General features: G+C 40.5%; 1 protein-coding gene across 4 annotated transcripts in view; it reads right to left on the bottom strand.

Annotated features, from left to right (window-relative positions):
• ARHGEF26 (Rho guanine nucleotide exchange factor 26) overlaps positions 1–23,454 on the bottom strand; it is a 124,543-nt gene that overhangs the window by 34,909 nt on the left and 66,180 nt on the right. For all 4 annotated transcript variants that reach the window (XM_047728463.1, XM_047728453.1, XM_047728478.1 and 1 more), the window contains 5 exons: positions 22,714–22,866; positions 20,523–20,652; positions 16,404–16,478; positions 7,536–7,625; positions 623–777 (listed from right to left, as the gene is read on the bottom strand). In XM_047728463.1, coding sequence (XP_047584419.1) covers positions 623–777; positions 7,536–7,625; positions 16,404–16,478; positions 20,523–20,652; positions 22,714–22,866 — 603 coding nt within the window. The remainder of the gene's footprint in view (positions 1–622; positions 778–7,535; positions 7,626–16,403; positions 16,479–20,522; positions 20,653–22,713; positions 22,867–23,454) is intronic.

Raw genomic sequence — 23,454 nt, 5'->3', positions numbered from 1 at the left:
CTCTCTCTGTCTCAAATGAATAAATAAAATCTTAAAAAAGACAGAGCTGAGGGGGGTATGCGTGTGTGTGTGTGTGTGTCTGTGTCTGTGTGTGAAACGCTCTCCCAGCTGACTGACTTTATCCCCTTCAGAAGGAAGTACTGGCGTACCCCTCTCATTCTGCCAGTCACAGGGAGAATTCCTAGACCAGTAGCCATTAAGAGCAGTGGGTTTCAAATTAAGTTACAAACACTCGAATTGTGTCCCAGCTTGTTCTCAACTGGAGCAACTTTGATGTGTTTTCTACAAAAATTCTATGGCAGAAGAAGTGTGAAAAATGCTGATGGTGAATAATATGAGCGCTACCTCCCCAGGAATGTCATGAGAATCCAATGATAGAATGTGTAAAACGCTCAGAAGAGTGACTTGCGCACTGGAAAAGCTAGACAGAGGATGGCTAGAATGATATGAGTCTCAACTGGGTATGAAATTTAAAGAAAGTGAAACATGGATGCTACTTCCACACATGGAAACTGTAAGTCTAACATCACAAGCTTTTAAAGGATAATCAACCCTAAAGGACATTTGAATTACAGAGCTTTAAAACCAGATGTACGGCCAGCAACATCACAAAATGGCTTACCTTTTCTTCTTGGTGATAATGAGCACGTCATTAAAGAGAAAGAAGTAGACTTGCTGTTTAGATGTCCTTCTTGAGAAAAGCACGGTATCTTCTACGTAGGCTGTCAACTCACCTCTTTTGACCAACCACCGGGAAGAGGAGACTAAAGGAAAAGGCTACAGAAGGAGAAAAACTCAGTGTATGAAGCCAAATGAAAGTCCTTTTAAGATTATTGAAGCGGGGGGCGCCTGGGTGGCTCAGTGGGTTAAAGCCTCTGCTTTAGGCTCAGGTCATGATCCCAGGGTCCTGGGATCGAGCCCCGCATCAGGCTCTCTGCTTGGCAGATAGCCTGCTTCCCTCTCTTTCTCTGCCTGCCTCTCTGCCTACTTGTGATCTCTGTCTGTCAAATAAATAAATAAAATCTTAAAAAAAAAAAAAAAAGATTATTGAAGGGGAAGTTAAACTCCCATCTAAACAAACAATACCTATCATGGTATATACATCATTACTTTATAAGTATATAACACTGAAATATAATTAGAGAAGTACAGTATATTCTCCAAGAGAAAATGAAAGAACAATTATTTCCTAATAGAAAAAACTATTAACTTGCTTATATGACAACTAAAACTCAATGAGAAAATATTCTTAGGTCAGCCCAAAATTATTACCCTTCTGTAACTCTCAAAAGATGGACAGGGAGTCACTTAAAATGGAAAAGCCTCAAAAGGAAATCTATCAGTACCAAACTGCTGCTATTTTAAATATCACAGAACAGAACCTGATAACTATAGTTACAAGAAATAAAAAAAGTCTACATTCATTTTATCAATTAAAAGGATTTTATTCAACAGGAAAAACCCTACAAACTATGTTTTGTCTACTGATATTTACTTAGTCATAGTCTGGAGAACACCTGCTCTTAAGTTTATAGTAGTTTTCCTCATGGAAATTCATCCCTGACAGCATCAGACCACTTTCTCATTATGCAAAGGATGTTCTTCCAAAATAATCCATCTTAATCTCATAGAAAAGGCTGTATCCAAGGAATTACATACCACTTTTTCTTTATTCAGTGCCCAGTTTCCAACTGAAAAACTCTCAAAACTACAGAATAATCCTTATCCTTGAGTTCTTTTTTTTTAAGTTATCAGAAATGCTTATTGCCAAAAATCTGATTTTATTTTATTTTTTTTTCAAAAATCTGATTTTAAAATCTGTACCCAGAGAATAAGCAAAAGGTCTTGGACACATAAAACATAGCTCTAATAGTACCAAAGGCCATCCTTTTCAGGGAACAGTGATTTAAAAATAGCTAGAAGAAACTGAGGGTATAGAGAAGAAATAAGAAAGCTAAGAAAGGATTTCATACACAAACACACACACACACTCACACACACACACATATGTTCATAAATGTATTTTTTAATTTTATAAAGGGACTTTTATAAGGAGGTTGCTCATCAGTTATAGACTACTTTCCTGAAGGTTTAAAAAGGAAGATGAAAGATTATGGTTGACCTCAAACTTTCAAAGCTAGCTATTAAGGGAGTTCATGGAGTTTCCAGCCCCCAAATCTCAAATCAAACAATTATCCAACTGGGATGGCTGAGACTTAAAAGGCGATAACAGAGAGATGCTTAGACAACTCGGTAGGACCCTACCATCCCACCCCAGAGGTCACCACAAGGGATCACGTGTCGGGTTTGGTCCCATGAAAGGGCTGCAGTTGTGGAGAACACAGAGCTATCTTGCTAGTGCATGTAAGCCTACGGGATACACTGAGGGCGTTCTTCGGCTAAGGTCCAGTGTATACACCACCCTAGAGCAGTTCTTGGTTCAGGAAAAGGGGGAAGTATATCTTTTATTCTATATAGTTTTTAAAATAGATTGATTTTTATGGATTCCTAACATTCCATGAGGCAAAAATTAAGATCTAAAATCAGCAGCAGTTTTCAAGATGTCAATGCTTTTTTGAAAGCAAAAACCTGGCATTATAAGTGTTGTTTGTTTCCAAATTTATTATTAGGAGATTAAACTCATTTCATTTCTGTTTTTGTTTTATTTAAAGAAAAAACTACTAAAATGACCAAAGAAAAGAATCCAGACAATCCACGGTAGAATAAATGAATTCCCCTAGTTAAGAAACTCTGACTAGAACCAACACTAGAAAAGAAATACATGAACAAAAATACTTCCTTAAGAGTCCTGAAATAATTTCTATGGAGAAAAGACTTTTTATTCTTTTTGGTTTTAAGCAGCATTTTAGAAAACTAGCTTCTGCGTAAAATTTAACAATTTTATAGGCCAGCAAGACAAAGAAGAGTTGCTGAAGAATAACTTTTTAGTCAAGATAAAATTAATCATTTAAGCATTTTAAAGATTTATTTATTTATTTATTTATTTGACAGAGAGAGAGAGAGAGAGTGAGAGCTCTCACGAGTAGGCAGAGCAGCAGGCAGAGAGAGAAGGAGAAACAGGCTCCCCACTGAGCAGAGAGCCCGATGCAGGGCTCGATCCCAGGAACCTGAGATCATGACCTGAGCCAAAAGGCAGAGGTTTAACCCACTGAGCCATCCAGGCACCTCCATTTAAGCATTTTAAAGTGTACATGTAATTCGGTAACTTTTAGCACATTCACAGTGCAATGCAATAATCATCACCACCTAATTCCAGAACATTCTCATTACTTGAATGGTAAGTAATCGGAGAGGGAGAAAAACCAAGAGAGAATTTTAACTATAGGAAACAAACTGAGGGTTACTGGTGGAGGGATGGGGTAACAGGGTGATGGGAATTAAGAAGGGCAAGTGATGTGATGAGCACTAGCTGAGGAATTACTGAACTCTACATCTGAAACTAGTGATGTACTATAAGTAGGCTAATTGAATTTAAATAAATAAATAAATAAATAAATAAACCCCTATATGTAGTAGTCACTCTCCATTCTGCCCTCTCTCTCCTACCCAGGCCCTGGCAGCCAGTAATCTACCTTCAAACCCCATAAATTTGCCTATTCCAGATAGTCCATATCAACAGAATTATTGAATACAGGACCTTCAATGTTGGCATGTATCAGAACTTTAATTCTTTTTTATGGCTAAACACTACTTCACTTTATGAATGTAGCACATTTTATTCATCAGTTCACCTATTTTCTTGACGGACATTGGGGTCAATTCCACTTTTTTGGCTATTGTGAATAATGCTGCCATGAACATTCACATAAAACCTTTCATTTGAATGACTGTCTTCAATTCTCCTGAGTATTTACCTAGCAGTGGAATTGCTGGGTCATATGGTAATCCTACTTTAACTTTGTGAGAAGCCACCAAACTGTCTTCTGTAATGCACAGACTTTTTAATACCTCAGACTTCTGCATTTGTCCACTATATCTTGGACTTCTAGTTATAAGCAAAGTCCCCAAATAATGACCAGGAAACCTATCCACCCACCAATACGCCACCCCACTCCATTACACTTAATTTATGGTTCATGGTCTAGCCTGGCATCCTCAACTTCCCCATGTGCTTATTCATAAGGCCAAACTTTCCATTACAAGACAAAAAAATAATCCTCCCCAACTCTGTGAAGGCAACTTTTAGAGAAAGCTGGGGTCTAGAGGAAAAAACACTTGGATCTGAGGTACAAACTGGTGTCTGATCTTAATTGGTAACCAACTTTTTCTCCAGAGCCCTCATTTCCTTCCTCCTGCCAGGGTTCTTGGATGGAAAGTCTAATCTGTTTAAACAGTTTCACATCTTATTCACTCTTCATCCGTCTGCAACATGCCTACCAGACCTATGAAGCTATTCTTTTTTTTTTTTTAATGTTAAGTTAGTCACCATGCAGTACATCATTAGTTTTTGATGTAGTGTTCCATGATTCATGGTTTGCATATAACACCCAGTGCTCCATGCAATACGTGCCCTCCTTAATACCCATCACTGGGCTCACCCATCGCCCCGAATTCCCCTCCCTTCTAAAATCCCCCACTTGTTTCCCAGAGTCCATACTATGAAACTATTCTGACAAAGAATCTGAATATTTACCTCTTGCTTACTGTCAATCAGATCTGTTCCAAGTCCTTTATGCAATGAATTTAATCCTCACAATAACTCCCTAAGGGAAGTAACTATCATCAGTCCCATTTTAAGGTTCAGAAAACTGAGACATGAAGTAATACCCAAACTCACAGAGCTAGTAGCTGCTGGAGTTATTTTCTAATTTGCAATTTCCTAATGTTTTTTTTTTTCCTTAACTTTTTCTTATCTCTCTGAGCTTATACACTGAAGACACTTCTTGTCTATATGTGAGTTGCAAATATTTTTCCAGTTTGTTATTTCTCTCTCTGCTTGTTTAAGTCTTATTTTTCTCTTCTATAGAGAAATTTTTAAAATTTTTTTATATATATGAACTTACCAATTTTTTTTTAATGACTTCTGGATTTGGAATAAGTTCAAAAGGCCTTTCCCATGTTGCAGAAGTGTCACTTCCCTGCTTAGAACTTTTCAGTGGCTCCCAAATGACCTTGCTCAGCTGTTCCTCTTGGCACATAAGTCCCCCCAACATGAGCTGCTGTTTACTGCTTGGCTCTGCCTTCTCCCCCTGCACCCCATGCCTACCCACACTGGATGCATACAACTGCTGGGCTACAGCAGCTGAAGCCATGCCCTGTGCATTTGTTCCTCCTTTTTACTTCTAGAAGACCCTTCCTAACTCACCTTTCAAGATTCAGCTCAAAGGTACCTCTGGTATGAAGCCTTGCCTGACTGAGACTAGCTCCCCACGTGGCCCTGTATGCCTCATGGGTAGGGCTGACCATCCTTCCCATTGAGAGTATTCTCAAAAAAAAAAGTGGGGGAGGAATCAAACCATAAAATTCACTCTTAACTACAGAGAACAAACTGAGGATTGCTGGAGGGGAGGGGAGGGGGGGATGGGCATTAAGGAGGGCACTTGTTATGATGAGCACTGGGTGTTGTATGTAAGTGATGAATCACTGAATTCTAAAACAAATTTTTTTAAAGAAAGGAGAGAGGTTCTCAACTGTCTTCCATCCACAGTGACAGCAGCAAGACATTGCAGAGTCCTGTGTACTTCAGGGGTCTTCTAGTAGACTGTTAAGTTTCCTGAGGTCAGGGATCAGGTTTTGGTTTTCTGGCTGCCTTCCACAGAGAAAGTGCTCACAGAATTTGTTGAAGCAACACGTGTGCTTGGACAAATAATTTGACTTCTTCACACAGCTATAGCTTCTCGTCTTTAAAATGAACTGAATAAAAATGTCCACTGTTGATCATAAAGTGCTATGGAAATAAGATCCTCAGATTTTACGTATTCTTAAGTAGTCTGAATTAAGGGTCTTATTGTAAATCTAAACATAGAATATCTTCCTTTAGGCTTGTAAATATTTTAATCATTGAACCAAAAGAAAACAAAAAAACCCAAAATTCATGAACTCAGTTGATGTTAATCATTTATTTTTAAATACAAATAAAAATAAAAAGGATCCTTGGGGTAACCATTTTTCAATTACAAATTAATTTGGGGCTCTAGAGAAACAGAGCTTAAAGATATCTAAAGCCAACAGATTTTCAGTGAAGGAAAAAAAAAAAAGAAAAATGATCAGGGAAGGGATTTATCATCTTTAAAAATCAAAATGGTTAGGAATTTATAATGTTCAAAAAGGAGGAGATAAAACTTTTGATGTCTAGGTATATTTTCTAAATACTTAGAAACAAATTACCGAGAAGGACAAGTTTCTCTTTGAGGGATGGAGGAAAGATGAGTTTGGAAATGGCTATAAATTTCTGTAGAAGGCCATTATGACAAATTGCATATGTGCATTTGTTTTTCACAAGTACACATCATCTTCCATTCTAAGAATTATGTGTCATGTTCCTGCCTCTCAACCGTTGTAGTCAGGACGTTCTGGTGAGAGTTTACACTGATCTTCAAGTCAAGACACAGGCCCCTCCACCTGATTCCACCACCACTAGCCCAGTGACCCCTTTAACAATTAAATATTCCCTGGACTTTATTTTCCTCATTTATAAAATAAAAGCATACAGCTCTACTGAACCAGTGGTCCTCCAACCGTAACAGCAAGGCAGAGAATCTCCTCTCCACACAAGACCATGAAATGCTGATCCCTTTCACAGATATCTACCACACAGTTTAGGAGCACTTTTACTATGAAAAAATACGACTAGTCACTTTAAGTTGCTTAATTAAAGTTACAAGTTACAAAATACAACCGAATCACAATCGTGTGAGCCCACATCCATGTAGAACTCAGTTGTGAGCCAACAAAGGACTATGACGCAGATTTGCCATTAACGGTCATTTTCTTCTTTACACATCCTGTCATCCACTCCTAAACAGTATCGACAAGCAGTGAGAGGCAGCACATACCCAAAAAAGAATTATGGAAGAAAAACAAATTTGAAAAGAACACTCCACTAATTTTCTTTGTTCTCCACTAATTTCTTTTTTTCCAGACTGGAAGAGGAGTTCTTTACCTAATTGAGGAGAACACGTGCTACAATTTATGGATTTTGTTTGTTTTGCAGGACACTTTGAGAATAGTCATGAAATCACCTTTCCATTCTAAAATTCTTTTTTCTTTTTTTTTTTTTTTACTACCCTTTTCCCTAAATTTAGGGAGACAGGGTGAGGGAATGTGCTAGTTAGATAAACCTAACCTTGTGGCCTGGAGAAAGGCAACTTTATCTGGTGACCATAAGCAGGAACAGAGCTGCCTGGAGCTTCTGCAATGCCCTCAGCCAGTCCGGTCCCTCTCTAGTCAATTTATGGCCCTTCTTTGAAAAGCAAATTCCTATGCACTTTGTTGCCCTCAACTATCTGTCTCTATTTACATAAGATTTAAGCAAGAGCAGCAATAAATCTGTTTATGAAGAAACACAAGAATACCTTAATTTTAAATTCCAACTGGGAGTTAATTGTGTACATCATTTCAGTCCTTTCCATCTTCCGAGCTCCTTCATTGCACAGTCGAACCAACTGAGAACAAAGAAGAAGAAGGGCGGTTAAGAGGTCAAGGAGAGAAACCTCAATTTCAAATGCAGATCTCTCGCAGGATCTCAATTTCAAATGCAGATCTCTCGTGGCACTTGGAAAGCTCCAGAGACTCACTTCTGACAGTTAAAGAACTCACAGTCTTACACAGTGAAGACATTGTACCCAGTTATAGATGGTGTCATTAAGATGTGAAGACAGAGGGGAAAAAACCTGAAAAGTCTCCGGGACACATGTGCTCTGAGGGCTCTCCCACAGTCTGGTCTCTGACCTTCTGCTCCTTTCCTTTGTCCTTCCTCCTCTCCTTCCCCAGGGAAACCTCAGCCAGCCTCAGGGCAAGCTTTTCCTCTCTCCCCACTTCCAAATCCCCGAGGCTGGGGCAGACTACCAATTGCAAAGGCAAATTTTAAGCAGAGTCCTACCTGCAAAGCATGTGACCAATACACAGGGTGCCAAAAGAGGGAAGGCTCTGGGTGGAACCCAAGGATCAATGATTTTTCAAGGATGGCCAAGCTAAGGGAAATTCAGTTTAACTAGAATTACTGAACTACCTAGGAACTGAATGTATTCCAAGACCTTTGGTGGGGGCCTGTGATTTATAATAAAAAATTTATTTGGTCTTAGTTTTTAGTTCCCAGCACACAGTCCCTTCAGCCCTTGTAACTTCCTATTTAAGAGCCAGGGGGGCATCTTTAGTTATAATAAGTAGTTCTGTTCCCAGTTCCCAAAAGCTCCAAGGCCATAATGAGTGTCTTCCTATTCCTAACAAGCCCCTTTCAACCACATCTGAATTTACCTTAGTGAGGTAGCTTGTAGAAACCCCCTAAGGATAAGGCTGGTTGTCAGGGGAGCCAACCAAGTGATTACAGAGAGGGTTGTAACTTTCAGTCCCGCCAGACCCTCCCCAACCAGACTACTGGGGACGGGAGAAGGCTGGTGATTGGCTTGACCACTAATCGTCAATGATGGAATCAATCATGCCTACAGAATGAAACCTCCATAAAAATTCCCAGACTGTGAATTTCAGAGAGCTTCCAAGTTGGTGCACAAGAACACATCTGTGTGCTGGGAGACTGGTGAACCCCACATGGAGACAGAAGCTCTGGGCTTGAGACCCTTCCAGACCTGGTCCTGGCATTGGTCTGGGCACAGTGAACACCACGAGCAAAGGGCTGATCATGGTAAAGTGATTCTGTGCCTGAGAAAGGAAAAGAGCCTGACACAAGGAAGATGGCACACGAAGAAGGGACAGAGGCCAGGGTCAAAGCACACAAGTTCTTAACGCATCTGGACTGCATTCTGAGTGCAAAGAGAAGCGTTACTTGCAGGCTTTCAGCAGGGGAGAGAGAGGATGCAATTTATGCTACAATCACAGGCTTTCCCCAATGTGTTTGTTCAATTCCCTACTGATGGACGCTTAAATGATTTCCGATTGCTTAATAGATTTCTAGATTTGGGGGGTACCCCTATCTTCAGTTACAGCTTATCTTTCAGTCTGAACCTAGAGTCCACCGATGCAGGGACGGATGGCTACACCTGGTCACAAACAAGGGCCGAAAACACCCGGCCTAGGGTTAGGGGCAATCTGAAACTGCAGTATGCTGAAAGGATTAAGTATGCTGAAAGGAAATCTAACCAGGTGGCCGTGGCTCCAGACATTTTCACAAATTCTCTTGAGGAGTATGTTCACAGCTCCCATAACTATGTTCCTGGACTTGGTCTGTCCCCTGGGTTCTACCACCAACTACCAACTACCTATATGGCCCACAGGCAGCTCGAACTCTAAAATGAGAATGACCAAACCTACACACCCCCTTCATCACCCCCTCCCTGTGGCCCCGTGTCCTCTAGGTCAGTGACTACTTCCAGCATCATCCACCTTCCCAGTCCGAAACCCTGGCACTCACTGCTCTCAGTCGCCTCCTTCTCCTTTGTCCTCTCTAACATTTCCCTCCCTTTGCCTTGTGCCCAGAACTCGGGCCCAAACCCCCCCTTCCCTGGATTATTGGCCTACTTATTCTCTGCCATCCATTGCTCCTACCCTACCCTTACACATCCTGATGATAACACTATCAATGCTTGTAAATTCAAATCTGATCATGAAACGCCTGGGCTATAAAATCCCTAGTAGGCTCCCCTGAGCTTTCAGAATTAGGTCTTAGCAACACCATGATCTGGCAACTGCTCTTATCCTGGACCTCAGCCCTACAAAATTTCTGGTCAAAGCACCACATTCCATCTTGCCTTTGCCCTTTTGCATGTGTGATTCCCTCTGCCCACACGCCCTTCAATCCACTCTGTCCAACCGACTTCTTCTTATCTAGATTTATAACCCCCTACCTGTCTCTCAGGACTTATCTGGGACAGTTTCTCTCCAAAAGAGAATGGAGAGCAGAGATTGTGAAATTTCCATATATGTCAGCCTCGTGCCCACAGCCCAGCACCTAAAAACACAAGGAACACGCAGCAAATGTTTTTAAACAGCCTTCAGAGACAGTTTGTAAGTCACTTAAAAAAAAGGGGGGTGGGGGCAGGGTGGAGGAGCAGTTCCTTTATAATTATCCTATTTTAAAATGAGAAGGGAAAATGGCATTACTAAATTTGGGTTATCATCTCACATCCTAAACTTCCAAATATCAATTTCATCAGCAAAAGTCCATGGAGTCAGCCACCACAACAGAAGACAAGGTTTCAAAGAGCATATTAAAAACAAGAAAATTCCCCAAATGTCTTAAGCAATGGCCTCATCAGTGGAGCCCATTTTAATGACCATTTCAAAGGGAGAAGAACTCGTTTGCAAATGTGTGCTCCGGTGTTTTTATTAAAATCAGGCTCAGCATATTAAAATAATGCCTTCCTTCGGCAGCTGTCAAAGCTTTATTAAATTCAACTCTCTAACTTTTTTTTTAAGCCAAATTTATTTAAAAAAAAAAAAGCTCAAACCTTCTAACAAAGAAATATAAATTTAAAATATTTTCAATCTATTGCATTCACAAAGATTTTTTTTTTCAAGAGTTTATTTATTTGAAAGACAGAGATCACAAGGAGGAGGGGAAGCAGGCTCCCTGCTAAGCAGAGAGCCCAACCCGGGGCTCAATCCCAGGACTCTGAGATCATGACCCGAGCCAAAGGCAGAGAGGCTTTAACCCACTGAGCCACCCAGGCACCCCACATTCACAAAGATTAAATGAATATTTGATGCTGGGAAGTGTGCAGAAAGACATTTACATATCTTTTGGTGGCCATGGACTTGGGAGCAACCTTTCTTGAAGGCACTTGGGGGCCTTTAAAAATACCTAAATTTTGTCCCAATAACCCCACTTCTAGAAACTGGTCTTTAGAAATAATGAGATGAGCACATTTATGTAAGACAATGTTCCAGGCAGTACTAGTAGAATAGTAAGTGAAAGGGGTACCATAAGAATCAATTTTTCTGGGTACGTTTATACCATATATTGGTATTGGATTAGACATCCCATTGGAAGTATACGTAGTAGAATGACAACAGTCATTACTCTTTTTTTTCTTTAAGATTTTATTTATTGGGCGCCTGGGTGGCTCAGTGGGTTAGGCCGCTGCCTTCGGCTCAGGTCATGATCTCAGGGTCCTGGGATCGAGTCCCACATCGGGCTCTCTGATCAGCAAGAAGCCTGCTTCCCTCTCTCTCTCTCTCTGCCTGCCTCTCCGTCTACTTGAGATCTCTCTCTGTCAAATAAATAAATAAAAAATCTTAAAAAAAAAAAAAAGATTTTATTTATTTATTTGAGAGAGAGATAGCAAGAGAGAGCATGGGGCTGTGGTGGAGGGAGGGGGTAAGGTGTGGAGAGGGAGAAGCAGACTCCCTGCTGAGCAGGGAGGCCAATGTCAGGCTCTATCCCAGGACCGTGGGATCATGACCTGAACTAAAGGCAGATGCTTAACCAAATAAGTCACCCAAGTGACCCAACAGTCATTACTTTTGACAAAAGTACCAATATATTTTATTTTCTCTTACCTAAATTTTCCAAGTTTTCTATAATGTACAGTTACTAGTTTATTTTCAGAGTATACCTTTGTAAAGCTTAAAGCAGTACTTAGAGTGAAAACAGAAACCTTGTGAATCTTTCCCTTCCACACAGTTCAAAGTTCAATGTGTATGATTCTGGGACTATTTCTATACACTGGTAACTATACACCGGTAACATAGCTACGAGCATCAACACACTTGATTATCTAGATGTCATTACACCATCTGTATTGCTCTGCAACTTAATGTTCCTCGCGTAACGATATAGCTTAGGGATCTTTCCAGGGGAACAAATATGTATGCCTACCTTTCTGCAAATGGTGGAACCAGTAAGCTACAGAAGAAGATTAAAGAGAATTGGCTATTTCACTACCGGGAGAAAAGCTTATAACTTAACAGATCTCCAAACAGAAGTAGCATTTTTATGAGGAGAGAATGAAAGCAGTTAGTCCCTTCAGGAGAGTAAATGCAAGAGGGCAGGAAAAGACTTCCCTGGCACCCACCCTCCAACCTCCCACTCCTTGAACCTCAGACGCCACTCTGCACCAGATGAACTTGAGATTCCCTGGCAATCGCCCACCCCGTAGCTCCACCCCAGCATGTGAACAGAAAATCGGGAAGTAAACACATTTTTATTTAACAGAAACATCTTTCTTGTTTTTGAGTTGTTCGATGAGGCCAGTAAGTCTTTCCAAGGCCCCAAATTCAGTAAGTACTTACATTCACTTCAGCAATGTGTATGAAGAATTTCAGTGACATATTATTCATACTATGCAAATAAATTTCATTAGCATTTTAATTACCAGAAAAGATATTACTCATTTTTTCCAAGAATGAGTAACTATCTAGAGACACTCCTACTTTCTTTTCTTTTCAGCTAAAGCAAACAAGTGAAATTCTGCATTTTAATTTTGAACAACAAATGCTCTATTTATACACTCTTTTTGTTGAAGGTACTGATACTGTTCTCCCAGAATCTTTAAACCCCATCAGAAACCTTGACAAATGAAAAAGAAGTTAATTCCTAAGTTGGCTGTATTAGTGGTTTTAGTTACCATACACCACTAAGAGACTCGAGAAATAATTCTGATGTTCATAACTTGTGCTCAAGAGAGAGAAAGAAATGCAGAGAAAACAAGTCACTAGAAGGGCATTTCTTCACAGAGAGCCTTTTATATGCTTATAGTATCAGATTAAGGCAATTCACTGATGCATTACATTTTTGCCCACATTTCCTACAACTACCAGTGTCAAATCCAGTGAACAAGAGATGCCTGAAGGAATGTAGTGGTTTAACTGCAGTGTGAAATTCTTGAAAAACACTAAATATCATTCCTAGCTCAATTCAACAATTACTACAGCCTTCCTCTTTCCTCGTCTGTGTGAATTCTTTTTCAGCTTCTCAGTAACAACCAAGTAAAATCTGACAAAATTTCTTCCAAGTTCAATGCTAGAAGTTCATTAGTAGCGTCTCCTAAAGACCCTCCACCTACCGCCTCCAGGAAGGCAGCACAGGATGCGGGGTCCTGGAGGAGAGACCCACTGGTGGTGGGACCTAAGGTCACCTCACATTTGTCAGGCTGTTTCTTCACTTAGTGTTTCCCGAAGTGGGATGTGCACACCACTGATGGGGCAAGAGGTGAATTTTAGCAGTTGACAGATTGTTATGGTTTCATTTTTGTATCCCTCCAATTCATATAGTGAAATCCTAAACCCCAAAGATGATGGTATTCGGAAGTGGGTTCTTTGGGAGGTGCTTTAAAAGTCATGAGGGTAGGGGCACCTGGGTGGCTCAGTTGTTAAGTGTCTGCCTTCAGCTCAGGTCATGATCCCAGGGTCCTGGGATCAAGCCCCACATCGGGCTCCCTGCTTAGCAGGGAGCCTGCTTCTCTCTCTTCCACTCCCCCTGCTTGTGTTCCCTCTCTCGCTGTGTCTCTCTCTGTCATATAAATAAATAAAATCTTTAAAAAAAAAAAAAAAGGCATGAGGATAGAGCCCTAATGATATGGTTAATGTTATAAAAGAGGCTCTACCAAGCCCTCAGCCCCTTTACCATAAGGCTCTAAGAAAAAATCTGCCGCCCACCAAAGGACCCCTCACCCGACCTTGACCTTGGACTCTTCAACCACCAGGACTAGGAGAAATAAATTTCTGTCGCTTATAAGCCACCCGGTCTATGGTATTTTGTTACAGCAGCCTGAATGAACTAAGACACAGATAAACTTACTTTTAATATAAAGATGTATATTAGGGGATGCCTGGGTGGCTCAGTGGGTTAAGCCGCTGCCTTTGGCTCAGGTCATGATCTCAGGGTCCTGGGATCCAATCCCACATCGGGCTCCTTGCTGGGCAGGGAGCCTGCTTCTCCCTCTGCCTCTGCCTGCCTCTCTGCCTGCTTGTGCGCTCGCTCTCTCTCTCTCTCTCTCTCTCTCTCTCTGACAAATAAATAAATAAATAAATAAAATCTTTTTAAAAATGTATATTAGAATAATAACTAACTCACCAAACCCATGATTTTGTAGGTACTATTGGCAAGGATGAGAATACGTAAAACAGAGTCACCTCAGAGTTGATCAAAAGTAACAGTACAGGGGCACTGGGTGGCTCACTCGGTCAAGCAGCCGACTCTTGATTTCGGCTCGTGTCGTGATCTCAGGGTCTTGGGATTGAGTCCCCACGTTGGGCTCCATGCTCAGCAAGGAGTCTGCAGGAGCATTCTCTCTCCCTCTCCCGCCATCCCTCCAACTCACTTTCAGTCTAAAATAAATAAGTCTTGAAAGAAAGAAAGAGAGAAAGAAAGAAAAACTACCTCACAGAAACTGGCGCAAAAATGTACCAGACTTGGGGAACCTGGGTGGCTCAGTGGGTTAAGTCTCTGCCTTCAGCTCATGTCATGATCTCAGGGTCCTGGGATCGGGCTCTCTGTTCGGCTGGAAGCCTGCTTCCCCCCTCTCTCTCTGCCTGTCTCTATGCCTACTTGTGATCTCTCTCTCTGTCAAATAAATAAATAAAATCTTTAAAAAAAAAAAAAAAGTGCCAGACATGAATGTGGTGTGGTAGCTACAAGTGGTTTGGGAAACTTCTGGTGCTACCATTGTCTCTGTCCCCCTCTGCCTAGCTCACACAGTATCTTCATTGACTGCTACACCTACTGCTTGGTCTCAGCTCAACATTTCTATTGGCATTGAAATGTACCCACGTTTTCTCTAATCTTTGGACAAACAAAAAGACATTCCCACACTTCCCTTTTAGCTGCAGCTCTCTCTCCATGCACAGCCCCAGTGTTGAAACAGCAGCTACATTTGCTGGCCAGCAGCATCTCCACATCTCCCACTCATTCCTTAACACCCGGCAATCCAGCTTCCATGCCCACCAGCGCCAGGACACAACTCGCCTGATGATAAACCCATAAACACTTCACTCATTATTCACTTTATCTTTCAGGAGCACTCAACTGGGCTCACTATCCTTCCACCAAATCATCTGCCATTCGCCAGGCCATTATGGTCTTCCTCCTTCTCTGGTATGTTTCGTTTTTTAAGTCTTCTCTTGGGTACATTTTCCCTAAACAAGATGAATGATGGTGGTGGTCTTCATGGTTGTGTCTCAGACTCACTACTCTTCTTACTTTATACACTCTTTCTGGGTAATCTCATCTACTCTCCCGGCTTCAGAAATCATCACACGCCCATGATTCCCAAATCCACGTCTCCAATTCCAGTCTCTCCAATGAGCTCCTGGCCTGTTTATTCAGCCAACTTGAATACTCTATAAGAACTTTTATTGTCACATATCCAAAATGGAACCCATCAACTTCTCCCTATATTTCTATTGTGAAGGTAAATAAGAGCATCCATCTAGCTGCCCAAGCCAGCAACCATACTCCTTGACTCCTTGATATTCCATGATCTTAAATACACTTACCCAATCAATCTCTGTGCGCACCTTCCCAATATTATACATCGCTTCTCTACATCCTACTATACATCCATAAAGGCCACTGTCACCTCTAGCCTAATCAATACAAAAGCCTCACAACTGGTCTCACCCCCACTGCCACCACTATAACACATGAATTTATACCTTCTGCATCGTCGTAAGACAAGGTCCACACTTCCCTAACATTGGCCTCCCAGTATTCTTTCCTAGACTGGGCTCTATAGCCACATGAAGAACATGTCAGTTCTTCAAATGCCCCAAATATTTTTCTTGCCTTTGGGTTTCTACACATACCCAAGACACTGTTTTCCCCACCAAGCCCTTGTTCAGAACTCAGCTTGCTTTAGGTTTCAGCTAAAACATCACTGTGTCCTTCTCTACCGTGTTACTCCCCATTCTTTATTGTAATTCTTACTTAATACCTGATTTCGTCTTTATACAGCACGTTGCATGAGGACATTAACCACAACTGTCTTACGTCTAGTCTACATCACTGTATTTTCAGGGGCTGGCATCATGCCTGGCACAGTAGTTGATACTCAGTAAACAACTGTTTAATGAATGAAAGAATGAATAAACGACTATCCAGACACCAAAAGAAAATGAGATCTATATTGGCCCTTACAGCAACACCATGTAAAACAATAAAAATACTCACTTCATTTGAGAACAGCAAACATTATTTTGTTTCTCAGCTCCCTAAAGAATGCCATGTGAATGGCTTTGAGAACTCCCAATGCTCAGCATCAAACCCAGATATGTGCTCTTCTGAGAAACTGAAGGGTTTACTGAGGGACGAGGTAGCTTTCAACAGTTACCTTGCTCACTTCCTTTAGGGCTCTTTTGCAGACCTCATACTTTGGAGAGTCCTTCGGTGTTTTCTGACAGATAGTCTGCAGTGAAGCAAAAGAAAAGAAAAAAAAATCAATTTATTTTATTAAGTAAAATAAAATCAAGGTCCAGCCACATCCTCTTATTCATAGCAAACTTAACAATGCTGAACACTACATTATGGAAGACTATAAAGATTACATTAAAATCTGATGACAAAACTAGGAAACAGTCTTTAAATGCACAGGATCTAAGTAAATCCAGGGAATGATTAAATAAGAGAATGGACTTCAGAGGTGGAGGAACCAGGTTTCAAATCCAAGTTCTGTCCCTTACTAGCTATTTGACTATGGGCAAGTTACTCAAAGTAACTATGTTTGTAGATAATATCACTGAATAAAAAGATCAAGAAAAACAGGCCGCTGGATCTTCTCTTTCTCTTGATATAGCTATACTGCAATTTTTATAATGCTAAAATTGACTTCAAAGAGGGTTAATTCAAGGTAAATGGGAATACAAATAATTTTTGAAACCATATCCATTCAAAGCCAATGGAATCATTTCAATTGTTAAAAATGTTCATCTCAACACGTTTAACTAACTCTCCAAATGAAGCAAAATTGAAGAGATGATGCTTTAAGTACATTTAGATTCTGCCCAGGTGGCCAGATTCTCACATTTGGGGAAACTGATTACAGCAATAGGAATCAAACAGAGATGGAAGGTAAGTTCGGAACTGGTACCTTAAATGTACATTAGTACCAGACATACAAATCTGGAAGTCAGGTTTCAGGATTGTTACATAATACTATGTGAGAAGCAGAGTGTCCCATCTGTGGACTTTTGTCAATGGTTCTCACATTTTTTACTATGATCCACTATAAGAGATCCATTTACATTAGCAACCAGGACACATGAACATAAAAATGAAAAAAGGTCTTTTATAAAATAATATTTAATCACATTATGAACTGTGTATATATCACTTTCCATACATTCTATTCTATTTCACTTTTTAAAATATTATATTTATTTACTGAGAGAAAGAGACACAGATAGCAGCAGAGATATTGAGAGAGCAGGACCAGGGAGGAAAGGGAGAAGCAGGCTCCCCAATGAGCTGAAGGCAGATGCTCAATGGACTGAGCCACCCAGGTATCCCTCTGTTCCACTTTTTAAATAAATACTGTTTATGGTTCAAAAATCAATTTCACAACCCACTAATGTGCATAGAAGCAGTATGAAAAATACTGGTTTATGTCCCTAAAAGCTGGCATCCTGAGTCCTAAGCTGTCTTTGCACACTTCAATTTTACGTAAAATTTTGTGTATACCGAATTTTCTAGGGAGAATGACTCTAGCTTTATTCACAATCTCAGAAGTGTCTCTGACCCAAAAACTTTTGAGCCCACTGGCCATTCACAGCATTAACCTCCAACATGGTACAATACAGTATGTTAGATTCTATGAGTCCCAATCTATTCAGGCAATTTTCTCAAAATTAAACAGAGAAAATACAGAAGGCTGAGAGATCACAGCAAAAACAGAATCTAAAGAAATACGGCTAAAATACATTATCGGAAGAAAAAGAACCCTAAACATTCATAACATTGCAAGAAATGTACCCATTTCTCATTTTTAAAAAATAGCAAAATTTGAAATAGTATTTCTCTAGATCAAAGTTTCATATTTTTATGAAAGTGTTAGAAATCTCATAAAATAAACTTTTTAGTGACTTTTTACCGCTGATAAAATCTTATAGAAGAAAGTACAGTAGCTGCTCCTCAAATGTATCTTCGAAAAATTCACCATATTTACATGACTCAGGACAAGTCTGAACACTACATACATGAATTTAGTTAAGAAACACTGATTGTCTATTATTGTCAGGCTTAACATTTACTACTTCGTTCATTTCCATGCCAATCCCTCAAGAACTTATTACACTTATGCTTCAGATGAAATTAGGCAGTTTGCCAGCGATCATACTGTGAGTGGGAGAGCCAGAATTTGTGCCCAGATCCGTCTTTCTCCAAAAGCCAAATGGTTTCTCACACACCAAGTTTACCTTATCAGAGTCCCTTCTCTCAAGGTGCTGTGAGTGTTCAGATGGGGAAAAAGACAATCTGCTCAGAAGGGCACTGAGGAAGGCTTCGTGAAAGAAGGATCATTAGAACTAGTGCCTGAAAGACATGTTTGTTTTAGTCACAAAGCTGAGAAGGGATAGCCAACGACAACGTGAACAAAGATGCAGAGTGGGAAAGTCAGGGAACAAGTGTGGAGGGAACCTACAAATAAACCTTTTTTTTTTTTTTAAGATTATTTATTTGACAGAGAGAGATTACAAGTAGACGGAGAGGCAGGCAGAGAGAGAGAGAGAGGGAAGCAGGCTCCCTGCTGAGCAGAGAGCCTGATGCGGGACTCGATCCCAAGACCCTGAGATCATGACCTGAGCCGAAGGCAGCTGCTTAACCCACTGGGCCACCCAGGCACCCAAATAAACCTTTTTTAAGGCAAAATTGGTTTTGATAACCTGGCTGCATTCTATCCTTAAACATGAGAAATGTGATTTAAAAAAAAAATAAAATAAAATCAGGGGCACTTGGGTGGCTCAGTGGGTTAAAGCCTCTGCCTTCGGCTCAGGTCATGATCTCAGGGTCCTGGGATCGAGCCCCACATCAGGCTCTCTGCTCGGCGGGAAGCCTGCTTCCTCCTCTCTCCCTGCCTGCCTCTCTGCCTACTTGTGATCTCTGTCTGTCAAATAAATAAAATTTTAAAAAAAATCAGAGAACTAAGTTTTCAAAATTCTGCAAGTTTCCCAATATTAACAAGGAGAGAAGTTCCAAAATCACAAAGGAAACATAGAAGGTAGTAAACTGAGATGAAGCTGGAGAGCAGCGGGGTGTTGGGAATCCTGGAACAACCAGCCCCCCACCCCCAACCAGCCAGCAGAGCCAACAAAGTGACTGGGATCACATGCTTTTACTCACTGCAAAATGTCAGTGCTTTAAGGAAATCTTTGTGAATTTATAACGGAATATGGAAAATGGAATTTATCTTGTAACCTTACTCAATCATAATTCTTTGCTGTATTTTTATCCTGTGTTTTGACATGCAAAAATCAAATACATTAAAACTGACATTTACATCACGATCCAATTTTAAAGCAAAACTACGGCAAAATATTTTAACTTGATCAAAAAGACACAATTTGGCCCACCAGCCGGATGGGAGCTGTGCCGGGCCACCTGGTTCTTCTCTCAATCTTTGCTGCTGTGGGCTGTCCTCCCAGCTGCATTTCAGACCAGACAGTCTCTACTCGACGCCCCCAGGCATGTCTTGCCACCATTCAAAATCAAATCCTTGTTTTCTTCATGAATGTTTCCTAAAATAAGGACACTGGCCTTTCCTCACCCTCCTTTGTACAATAGAAAATGAGGGCAAGTGCATGTCTTCTTTTTTTTTTCTTTTTTTTAAGATTTTTATTTATTCATTTGACAGAAACACAGCAAGAGAGCGAACATAAGCGGCGGGCGGGGGGGGGTGGGGGTTGGAGAGGGAGAAGCAGGCTTCCTGCCAAGCAGGGAGCCAGATGCGGGGCTCAATCCCAGGACCCCAAGATCATGACCTGAGCTGAAGGCAGAGGCTCAACAACTGAGCAACCCTTTCTAGTGCTGAAGAGTGTCTCATCCCCACGTGCAGCAGAAGCACCACAGCCTCTGGGAACCCTCCAGGGATGGGATCTTGGTGATTAATCTGAGAAAAGTGAAGATGTTAAGTGACTTGCCCAAGCTCACATGCCTAATGGCTCAGCTGGAAACGGAATCCAAGCCCCTTGTCTTCAATAAGCCGATTATTTTTCCCATTTCAAAAAATGTTAAGTGAGTGATGTAATCTGAAATCTTCAGAGCGCCCACACAAGCCTAAGTTGAAGGTAATTTCCAAAGATACTAGACACAGTGAGACTTTCCAACACTTAAATTTAGTTGGAGGAATTTGAAGAAGAGCTATAGTACATTGATTTAAGTGAAATAAGAATAATTTTCTTAACCAGATTGATAGCAGCACAGCTACCCACAAAGGAAGAGCCATTAGATCATGTCTTACGTCCATCAGCAGGGGCAGGCGAGTCACCCTCTGCATGGGGAGAATGAGGAAGGAGATCATGGGTAAGTTCCTGCAGTCTTCGTGGGACTCAATTCGTGACAGTACTTCCTTAAAAGATGGGTTAGTGGCTCTGAAAAGAAACAAAGAAAGAAGAAACTCAAAATACTTCCTCCTCAAGTTAAGAAGTAAAAACATATCCCAGGCCTACCTCAAAGATATGGTGGATTTGGTTCCAGACCACTACGATAAAGCAAATATTGCAATAAAGCAAGTCAAGGGAATTTTTTGGTTTCCCAGTGTGTATAAAAGTCATGCAGTCTTTGAAATGTGCAAGAGCATTATGTCTTAAAAACAATGCACATACCTTAATTAAAACACACTTTGTGACTAAAAAATGCTAACATCACCTGAGCTCTCAGTGAGTCATAATCATTGACCACAGATCACTGTAACAACTATGATAATAATGAAAATGTCTGAAATATTGTGAGAAGTACTAAAATGTGACAGGGACACCAAGTGAGTAAACGTTGTTGGAAAAATGGCGCCGACAGACTTGTTCGACGCAGAGTTGCCACCAACCTTCTGTTAAAGGTGAGGTAAGTGAAGCACAACGAAACTAGGTATGCCTGTATAAAATGTTCTGATAAATTCATATATTGGATCTTTTAATATATAAATCAACAAACGATGATAGAGACAGATGGCCTGTCTACCTTTTATAGTAACGACTGGATATAAGATAGGCATTAAAGATATCAATATGAACAATGAGAAACGTATGAGCTAGAAATTTACAGAAGTGGGAAGTAAACAAATGAAGAGGCAATGGTATCAAGTTACAGGAGTACCTAGTCACCATTCCTAAATACGGAAAAATAAGGTGAAAACAAAATGAAATTTAGCTCTAACTCAAGGCTTTGTTTTCAAATATGTAATTTGCATCTTCTACAGTTACCAGCGATTCCTGAACAGGTGTGGGATTAAGAAAAGCAAGGGGTGAGATTATGCTGTTAAGAACATCTGGCAACATCTAGAAACATCTTTGGTTGTCACAACTGGAGTGAGGGGCATCTTGTGCACAGAGGCCAGAGATGCTATCAAACCTGCTACAAAGCACAGGACAGCACCCACAGCAAAGGCTTATCCAGACCAAATGTCAACAGTGCCAACAACACTGGTTTTGCACTTAAAAACCTCATTTGGGGTTGCCAGCTGTTGGTTTTCCCCCCTGCCCACACAAGAGTTTCATGAGGTTGTGGAGAGAGAAGAAGGGGCACAATCAGCCCTTCCCAAGGACTTGGAAACTTCAGTGCACTGTTTCTCTCTGCACCAACCCCAATCCCTCCACAGGGGCTCACACATTGCGTAGCAGCTGACCAGAGCTCCACGCTGTGGTCGTAAATGTCACAACCCATGGGGAGGGGGGGTGATTGATAATAGCCTTCAGCCCCCAAACTGAGTTTATGGCAATTCACACTGTCCTAGAAAACAGAGAGCTATGTGAGATAAGCAGAGTCTTCAGAAATAAAACAAGACATTAAGGACAATCACTGACTTTTAAGGCTAAACACATATACATCATATCAAAACTCTCAGTAACCTAAATAGGACAAAGGGGAAAAGGTGAGGAAGGATTTTTAAAGCATCATTCTTTTTTGTTGCACAAATTAAAGTCTTTAAGAACATTTGTCTCTTTTGCTTTCCTTCAGACCTTCCCTTCTCTCTTCACTTCTAAGTCCCCAGAAGGGGAAAATCAGCAATTCCTATTAAAAAAAAATTAATGGTGTTGTCTCCTGAATGGAGGAAGATTAGAAGAGCAGAGAATCTGGATCCTAGGCACTAGTTCAACTCAAATACTCTCTTGGCCTCAGGCAAACTACTCAATGGCCAGTTAATGGCTTGGAAAATGGAAGATTAGAATAATGGTCACTCTGTGTCTTACAGCAATTTAAAACAACAACAAGGAAAACGGTAACAGAAGCCATAATTTCATAATTGCTTTAGAGAGAAAGTTGTCCACAGACCAGATTTTTCTATTCAAACACCCTCACCCTGAAAGCAGTACTGGGAAACAGCTCATCAGAAGGCATTTCTAAATACGATGTAAGAGATCAATTAATTTCAATCAATGTGACCTAATTAAAACGAGGTTAGGCTATTCACCGTAACATTCAATAACATCTCTTACAACAATTTCTGTAGTGTGCGTTGTTGGTAGACTTCGTTTGTGCAGTATTTCACATATGGGTCAAATGTGGAGGCTGTGTGCTTTTCCACAATGTCACTTATGTCATCTATGAAGATATTACTCTGATGTCTTGCTTCCAACTCTGTAAAGAATCTGCAAAAACAAAGAAAAGCATTTACATTTTCTTACATACACTTGAAGAAAATGAAAGACCATTATATACAGGATTTGAAAGTACCAGGAGTACACAATACCAACTCGAAGAGATAACAAGAAAAAACTATAAAGATTGTCTAAATTCAAATCTATCATATTAACATCTTATTATTTCAAGTGTTCAACTGAAAATACTGATAATAGGTACTTCTGTGCTTTCAGATATATTTTAGAATGTACAGATTTCACTCTTTTTCCAAGAATTTCCTAGATACTGGAGGGGGTACAGTCATGTTACCATATTTGATTGTACTGAAAAGCCTCTGAGCAAAATATCTAAATAAGTACTGAAAAAACAAGTCAGAGGGGCAACTGAGTGGCTCAGGCAATTAAGTGTCCAACTGTTGATTTCGGTTCAGGTCATGATCTCACAGTCTTGAGATAGAGTCCTGTGTCTGGCTCTATGCTACTGAGTATGGAGCCTGCTCAAGATTCTCTCTCTCCCTCTCCCACTTCCCCTCTCCTGCTTAATCATGATCTCTCTCTCTCTTTCTCTCTCAAAAAAAGAAAAAAAAAAGTCTGAAA

The sequence above is a fragment of the Lutra lutra genome, chromosome 1 (genome assembly GCF_902655055.1).
Source record: "Lutra lutra chromosome 1, mLutLut1.2, whole genome shotgun sequence".
Classification (NCBI taxonomy): Eukaryota; Metazoa; Chordata; class Mammalia; order Carnivora; family Mustelidae; genus Lutra; species Lutra lutra.
This window is presented reverse-complemented; position numbering and strand designations above follow the sequence as displayed.